This window comes from Phalacrocorax aristotelis, chromosome 14 (genome assembly GCF_949628215.1).
Source record: "Phalacrocorax aristotelis chromosome 14, bGulAri2.1, whole genome shotgun sequence".
In the NCBI taxonomy this organism is placed as follows: domain Eukaryota; kingdom Metazoa; phylum Chordata; class Aves; order Suliformes; family Phalacrocoracidae; genus Phalacrocorax; species Phalacrocorax aristotelis.
Genome location: NC_134289.1, coordinates 13,221,952 through 13,230,078, shown reverse-complemented (window position 1 = coordinate 13,230,078; position 8,127 = coordinate 13,221,952). Strand labels below are relative to the sequence as shown.

Genomic DNA, 8,127 nt, shown 5'->3' with positions numbered 1-8,127 from the left:
GGAGACCTTGTCACTCTCTGCAACTGCCTGAGAGGAGGGTGCAGCGAGGTGGGCGTTGGTCTCTTCTCCCAGGTCACTAGCGATAGAATGAGAGAAAACGGCTTCAAGCCGTGTCAGGGGAGGTTTAGGTTGGATATTAGGAAAAATGTCTTCCATGAAAGAGTGGTCAGGCGCTGGAACAGGCTGCCCAGAGAGGTGGGGGAGTCACCATCCCTGGAGGTGTTTAAAAGATGTGTAGCCGTGGCACTTCAGGGCATGGTTTAGGAGGCCTGGGGGTGTTGGGCTGATGGTTGGACTTGATGATCATCTTGGTTCCCTTCTCTAGGTGCTGCAATGGAGACATCCATTAGCATAGGTTTGCTCCTTTTTCATACTAATGAGCGTTTCTGACATTTCATAGCACTTTTGGATGAGTACTCCAGGAAAACACACTGCTCTGAGCTCTTCCGGTGATCTCAAATGGACAAAAATTAAATAGATGGTGTGGATATTGTACTGTTTAAATGTTAGCTGTATGTAACAAGTGGGGAAGAAAGGACCAGACAGAAAAATAAGAAACTAAAGCCCATAGATTGTGGAAAAACATGTATGTAACAACCTGAATGAAGTGTGCCACGCAGATCAATTCTTTGTTATTTTCAGGATCAAAACTTGGTCTGTCCTTTTACCATCAAATTTACCTCTGGAAGAATATTTCTTCAGTGCCATCCTAGTCATAACTATGAAAGACTTGATGGCTTGATCACAAAGTAATGTTAAGTCTTAATAAGCAATTTTTATAATTTTAAAATAATTTTTTCCTAACGTGATCAACAATAGCACTTCCGACTCTGAGGCTCTACAAAAACCAACCTAATAGTGTGGGGAAAAAGAAGTATTTAAGTCCTGAACTGATCAGGAATTGGATTCAAACACAATGTTCTAGGAGGAGTTTCATCTATGCAAGTATTTTAGTGTTCATGCATGAATGTTTGGAAAACATGGAAAGGTGGAGCAGTCCTCAAGTGTCCTGCCCTTATGCTAAATGAGCCTGAGCTAAGATTTCTGATGAAACCAAGAAACAGTTATCTGTTAGCATCAGTTTCAGGAAGCATGATCATATCAAGACGTCTCAGGGTGCCTTTATAAAAGAAAAATATACAATAATTTAATAGCTCGGTCTGCTCTGCCAAATGAATGACTCAAAGGGCGGGGGGGGCGGCGGAAATGAAGAGTATGAGCCCTACTTTCACAATTGCACCAGCCTGCAGGGAAGAGTCAGTTTATTTCCAAAGTATTTTTGCTAGGAGAGTGATGGGAGATGGCTATAAAGCTTAAGCTTGTCTGGAGAGTTAAGGACACCCAGCTTTTTATTCCCCATTTACTAGCACTGATTTTCATTCAGTTTTCAAAAGACCTTCAGACGAAGACACCAAGTGAATGACATGAATGTGTATTTTATGCATCTCGGAGCAGAAGTTAGCTGTTGGAAGGAGGAGGTGGTTGCAGGCTTGTATTCCTCCAGTAACTCGAGGGCAGATGCTTCACAGTCTGTGTTGGGCCTCTTCAGGGATGTGGAAGCAAGGCTGGGCAGGAAGTGTTTCTGTTTTCCCTCCCTGAAGTTTGAATTCTGAGTGAAAATTCAAAATGCCTCCATTTCGATAGGCTTTTGCAGGGTTTCACGAGATGCTGCAGTTAAGTTATTTTTGTCTTCCGTATGGTAGGCTACGTTTCCTGGATGAACTACGTTTCCTCAATATACCGTCGCTTTTCCTTTCTGAAGGCTTGCAGCCTACTGGAGACCGTAAAGGAGAACAGCTCCAGGGAGGATGGTGACTACATTGACATTAGAGCGATGATCACAGTAGCTGGAACGCTGAAGACGCTAATATTTTAGTCCCCTTCTCATCCAAGTTGGCAACTTTTTCCCATGCGTGCTGTGCGTAAGCTATGATTCTCTGAAAACGTATAAATCTGCTTAACTTAAAAGCCTGGAAATCAAATGAAAAAATTATTCTGGTGACCTTACTTCTGCTCCTTGTATGACGAACACGATGGCATCTAAAACCAGTTTTAATGTGCTGGAGCAGAGCCTGAAGTTGGCAAAAGAGTACAGCTTTGGCTTCAGTTGCTGAGATGCCAGAAGAGATTGGAAGTCCTTGAAATTCTTCCAAGAAGTCACTTTGTCCTGGATGGAAACTGGCATTTATCAGTGCAGATGATAGTGGTGTATTTTAGATGGCATCAATATTGATTTGTATACTGTGCGAGCTTTTAAATATGATTTAAGATAAAGCTCAGCTTAACGTAAGACGTTTCTCCACAAAGCATTGATTTAATGTTAATGTTTTATACATTCCTTTCTTTGCTATAGCCTTTCCTTTGGTTTATGGAGACGTCCCAAACATGCTCCTCAGTTCCCTCTGTCATCAGACATCTGTGAAAGCCCCACAAACACTTGTGCACGAGAGCAAGCATCCAAAAGCTTAATTTATACTCTCTGTCAGGTGGCTTCACGTGCAATTAATTTATGGTGGGCGCTAGTGTTCATCTCAAATTCATTATTACCCCTTCAGGTGCTTGCGTTTGGCTTATTGTTTTCCCAAGCCCCATAAAGAACATGGGAATGCTGGATAGAGATCTAACAGAAAAGTTAAAATAGGTGAGTTCTTTTATCAGTGCTGCAGGGTAATTCCTTTTATTTTGCCTCTGACAGTGGTGGGTATTTTAAGCAGAGTCTTTACTAAGCTGGAGAGAAAATTTCCTGTTTGGTTTGTATTTAAGTAACCTATGGCAGCTCTTGCCGGGGGAAATTGAGTACAATTTTCCTGCGTGTGCCTTCTCGCTCTCGCTTGGGCGTTCCGAAGTGTGAAGGCTGCTGATCCGTGCCCGAGCCCCGGCTCCCGGGAGCAGCGCGGCCGGGCCGAGCCCCCATCGCCTCTGCGGAGGGAGGGGATGCAAACGCGCCCCCCAGCAGGGCCAAGCGGCCTGGCGGCGGAGGGACAAGGTTTCCCTTCAGCCCCGAGCCCGGGGCGGCCCCTCCGGGAGGCGCACCCGCGAGCGCGGAGGCTGCGCGGGTGCGGTGGCGGCGGGCGGTGCGGGGCCGGGGCCGTGCCCCCCATCCCATCCCCATGCCGGGGAGAGGGGGGGGGCGTTCTCCGGGCGGAGGCAGGGCCGGCACCGCCGCTCCGGGCGGTGTTTGCTGTGGGCGGCTTTCTCGGACCGCTTTCCCTTGTTGAAGCGTATTTTCGCTTCGGGTTGATTACATTATTTTATTATCTTTTTATTTTTTTTCTCCCCCCCGCTTGCGGTTTAAAAGTGGCGTTTGGCGGCTGAGCGGGATGCTCGCGTTGCGGGTTACTTTGGTTGCCTGCCAGGTAGAGCTCATCTCTTGCAGCATCCTCCTACCATCAAGCACAAAATCGTCTCCTCTCCCAGGGATTAATTATTCAACACGTTTAATGTGTTTGGGGCGGGGGGGAGGCGGCCACTTGGATACACCCCGGTGCCGCAGCGCCTGTCCCTGCTTTGTCTCGCACCTGGTGTGTTTGCGCGGTTCGCGTGTCTTCCTCCTCCTCTTCCTCCTCCTCCTCCTCCCGCCCGCGCCCCGCTGCCTCCCTGCGGGGCCGGGGGAGGCGGACCCGGCGCACCGGGACCCCCCCCCCCCGCCGTTGCCCGCGGGGATGCTCGGGGCGGAGACCCCCTCCGCGGGCGGGGCGGGGTGCGGGGCGGAGGAGGGGCCGGGGGGGAGTGGGGGGGTGTCGGCGGCAGGCGCGGCGGAGCCGGGGCTTCGCCTGTGACTTCGGCTTCTCCCCGCACAGCTCCGAGAGGCGCCGGCACCGCTTGAAAGGACCGGGGCGGTTTTACCCGGCCGGCGGCAGCTGGGGCGGAACCCGGGAGGAGCGGCGGAGGGGCACCCCCGAGGAGGCGTCCATCCCGCCGCCGGCCAGCCCGTCCCTGCCCGGCTCGGCGCGTCCCCCCGCGGCCCGCCGCCGCCCCGGGCCATGGGCCGGCCCGACTGAGAGCCGGGGGGACCGGCCGGAGCTGCCCGCTGCCCATCCCGGAGCTGCCCGCGGCGCCGGCGGCCGAGGCGGGGCCGCAGGAGTCCCGGAGCGGGGGAAGATGCTCTCGGCGGGGCGGACGGGGGCCTTCCTCCTCCTCCTCTGCGGGGGTAAGTACCGCCGAGCCCCGGCCGCGCGGGAAGTTTGCGGGGTTTAGGTGATCGGTGCCACCGGCGGCTGGCTCCGGCTCCGAATTTTTTTTCCTAAATACAAACAAGATATAAATAATCTTCTTACTTTTTCTTTGCTTTTTTAGCTCTAAGGCTAAGTTAGAACAGATGCGAGTTTCCTTGTTCTTTAAATTTACGATGCGAAAGGGAAGAATGTTCACGTGTATTCCTATTTTAAGTTTCTAAAACGTTATTCCTTCTCCGTCGCCTCCCTCCCAGAGCTTTTTGCACCATGAAATTAAATTGAGTTTGGTTTGACAAATGAAAATGACCGTAATATGAAAAGTTATTGGATCGTCACTTAGGTGGTGCTCTCCACAGATGTCAAGTTTCTAAAGCAAACAGAAAACCCATTATATCTTTCTCTCTTCCATATGGCTTTGTTTGCCAATGCATTTCTGATGTTTACGTGAATGAATCAAAGTTGTTGCTTGCTAGGGAGCGCGGTACAACCGTGCGCACCAAAAATGCGTTTATGGGGGGGGAAAAGCAAACCCCAAACCAGCCCGGTAGTTCCCTGGGTGGTGCAACGGAGAGGGAAGTGCAGTGTTAATCCTGCACTTGTGGTTTTCTGCAAAAATGCAACTTGTTCCTTCTCGTTATTGTTTCAAATTGATTGTCTTAGTTCATGCCATCTTAAACTATTCTCTGTGACTTGCAGAGATTATAAAGCCTCTATTTTATTTCGTTTTTTCTTTTGTATGCTGAAATACTTCAATCTGCCCTTATTCTTTCTCTTCCTACCATACTATTGTTAAGGCCTGATCTTCATAAAAACTCACTGGTACTCAAACCTAGGATGGCTGGCAATAAAATATGTAAGAGATACTATAGCTAAATGCTCATTTTTAAAAAAAAAAACAAAACCAAAAAACTCCAAAACCCAAGCCACTAGAATGGGTCGTATCCCGAGTCATTTCACTGTCAGGAAGAATTAGCCATACTTGTGTTGCTAATGGATGATCTATCACGCCTACTTTGCTTTTATCTGTGGCAAATCCATTTTCTTTAATGTTTTTGGCAGAATTGGGAGAAATGTAACTTACCTGAGCTCTTCAGTTTGAGGGGTATGTTTTCATTAGCCAAAATGAGTCACATGCGTTCGCTTGAAAATGATTTTTGGTGATTTCTGGTTAAGCCAGACAGATGAACTTGCTCCTATTCATGCTGTGGTGCCCCAGAATACTGTGTGCACGGGACTAACTGGTGCTTGGAACTCCCGAGCTGTTTTCTCACGTGGTGGTTTTATTTTTTTCTTTGCTCTTCCCTTTTCAGTTGGACCATCATTTGTTTTTACTTTTAGTTGTATAATTCTATATGAATTTTACTCTGGAAGTCACGGGTGGGAAAGGGAGTTGTGTCTGTGTGTTCTCCCCACTCGAAATAGCTATCTAAACCCTTCTTCTTTAAATATCAGACCTAAGCTGCTGGAAATCAGTTTGAAAGACTTTTTATTATTAAATGTGACCATAAATTGTTAACTCTTGGATCTGCCCGTAGCTTGGAGGAATATCATAGGAGTTAATTTATTGGAGCAGGATAGGCTGCCAAGTAGACTTTTTAAATGCCAGTTGCTTATACTTATAATTGCAAATATTAATTGTGTTTATGCTCTCAGTTCTGACTGGTGGGGTTTAATACTTGATTCCCCTTAAGTTTTACTAAAACTATGGGGAAGAAGAGTTGCGTGCATTTAGGATCACACTTTAGGGTAATTGCATTCAGTTATTTCAGGAAGTCTCGCATATTAGCGATGTTGCGTGGGTGTCTGTTGCTGGAGACGCGCTGTTTCACGTTGTTTAGGTGCGCGATGCTAATTCCTATTTATGTAATAAAGCTGAGTTGACAACAGGGGTAAGATGAGCTGTTATGTCTTGGAGGTATTAGCAAAATCCCTGCATGCACAGAGTTCCGCTTCAGAAACAGAGCTATCTTAGGAGCGATGCTGCGTTCCCCTGGCAGGGGGAGGAATGCAGTGAAACTTGGATGGGCTCTGTCCTAGGGGAAGGCCAGAGATTCTTTGATGGTAACTATGTTGTGCTCTTGCTGGGTGTTGTGAAGGAATGTCTCTCACCTGGACAAGACCTCGCCACAGAGGATCCCCACCCAAGGTTAACGCTCACCTCTTGTTGGTGCATCCTTGGTTTGTCTAACTCCTTGGGGATTTGGAAAGCTTAGAACTGCAGCAGTTCTTAAAACACGTGCTTCCAACTAACCTGATGGTTTTCTCTAACTTGGACCTAGATTGCGTTTTACCAAGTGAGCCGGATTAATCAATCTGGGGAGCGTGCTGTTAGTTGAAAGGATTAGATCTGGTTCTTTTGTATTGGTGGGCTTCAAAAGGCACACCGGCCCGTTTGTTCTGAAGCAGGACGGCTGCGGCCTCGCTGCTTTTACACCAGAAGCAACTCATGAGTCTCCTGCAGGCGCTGGTATTAGCAGGCGGCAACCTAGAAATAGAGAAAATAAAAGGCATGTTTCATCTGAAATTAAGACTTCTGTCTCTTTCATCAATATAAATTAAAAGAAATGCAGGTTCTTATTACAGCGTGTGCACATGTATTTTCCAAAAGTTTGACACCTTTCTACTTGCAGGGCTCCAGGGTGTTTACGTGCGCACCGCGCCCCACGGCGGTTTGGCACTGGAGTTCTGGTTCATTTCTGAAAGCTCAGTGATATAAGAGGAGGACCTTGTTCAGTTAAGTGTAGAAAAGAGGGCCTGTGGGAAAGACTTGGTAGGGTTGTCTTCTCTGGAGAGTCATTTTTGCTATTAAAGGGAATACTTTCAAAGAGGGAATCTATTTTCAGTGAATAAAATAAAGTTCCGTAAGCGTCACGCTATGCCTTTTGTAAAATTGGAAGGGAAATCTGCTTCTGTGTAGAAAAATAGAAATGCTACTTTAACAAATGTACCCTTGAATAGAGGCTGTTTAAACTTTTTTGTGTTTTATTGGCTGTGACGTGAAACTACGATGAACGTATTAGTTCTGATATTTATTTAAACGCTCTATGGGATCGATTCTTACAGTCTATTTTCACGCTGCTAGGGTTACTGTTAATGTTTTATTTTGACTGGTTACAATTTACAAGGAGACCTGGGTCAACTCCTGTATCCAGATCAATGGCCAACTTTAGAAACCAGCTGTGTGAATACTGACATTTTTCTCCCCAAAGTTTAGATATTTTGTGTAATATTTGTTTCATAACAGAAAATTGATGTTTTTCCTAGGAAAAGAACACCTACGTGGTTCTTCCAAAAAAAGATGGCCTGTACACTGACATCTTTAGATCAAACCAGTGCTAATCAGATCAAATGGCAGAGCACAGGCCGTAGACTTGAGTCAGGGACCAGGCTAAAGATAGACATGAATTTGTTTGTGTGCCTGTCAGTTTTGGCAGCGATCTGGTCAGACAGGATGTGATTTTCATTTTACTTTGTTTAGATTATAACCCTGACTGTAGAGCAAGGGCAAAGGGAGTCAGTGGAGAAAAGCGAGAGGCGCTTAATTAGATCTTGCGTGTCTTATTTGGAGAGGGTCTAAGAGTTGTGAGGCAATATCAAACCTTGTTCCTTTTTTTGATAGGAAAGAGAGTAATAATTATGACACTTTGGTTCTTTCCTACTTTGTTATTTTTCTCTGCTTGGAGATTCAGCATCTTACATGCTGGCTCTTCCCCAGGCACCTCCCGGCCGCTGGTGGTGCCAGCGCTTCCCCTCGCTCCGGTCTCCTGCTTCCACCTGCGCGGCCCGTGAACGTGCTGCTGCGCCAGCACAGCGCCGATCGCGGCGCTCGTCCCCGGGCTCGTCCCGGGGCTCCTGCGAATTGCCAAGGGAGGCACCTGGGCCCTCTGTGGCCTCCAGGTGTAATGTCTCCCCTCACTCTATTCCTGTTCCCCTGTCCTTTATCTTCCAGTTC

General features: G+C 47.4%; 1 protein-coding gene across 1 annotated transcript in view; it reads left to right on the top strand.

Moving 5' to 3' along the window:
- Positions 1–3,755: 3,755 nt before the first annotated feature.
- Positions 3,756–8,127, top strand: part of RET (ret proto-oncogene) — an 85,406-nt gene continuing 81,034 nt past the window's right edge. The window contains exon 1 of the mRNA XM_075109556.1: positions 3,756–4,150. Within this exon, the coding sequence (XP_074965657.1) occupies positions 4,102–4,150 (49 nt within the window). The 5' untranslated portion in view covers positions 3,756–4,101. The remainder of the gene's footprint in view (positions 4,151–8,127) is intronic.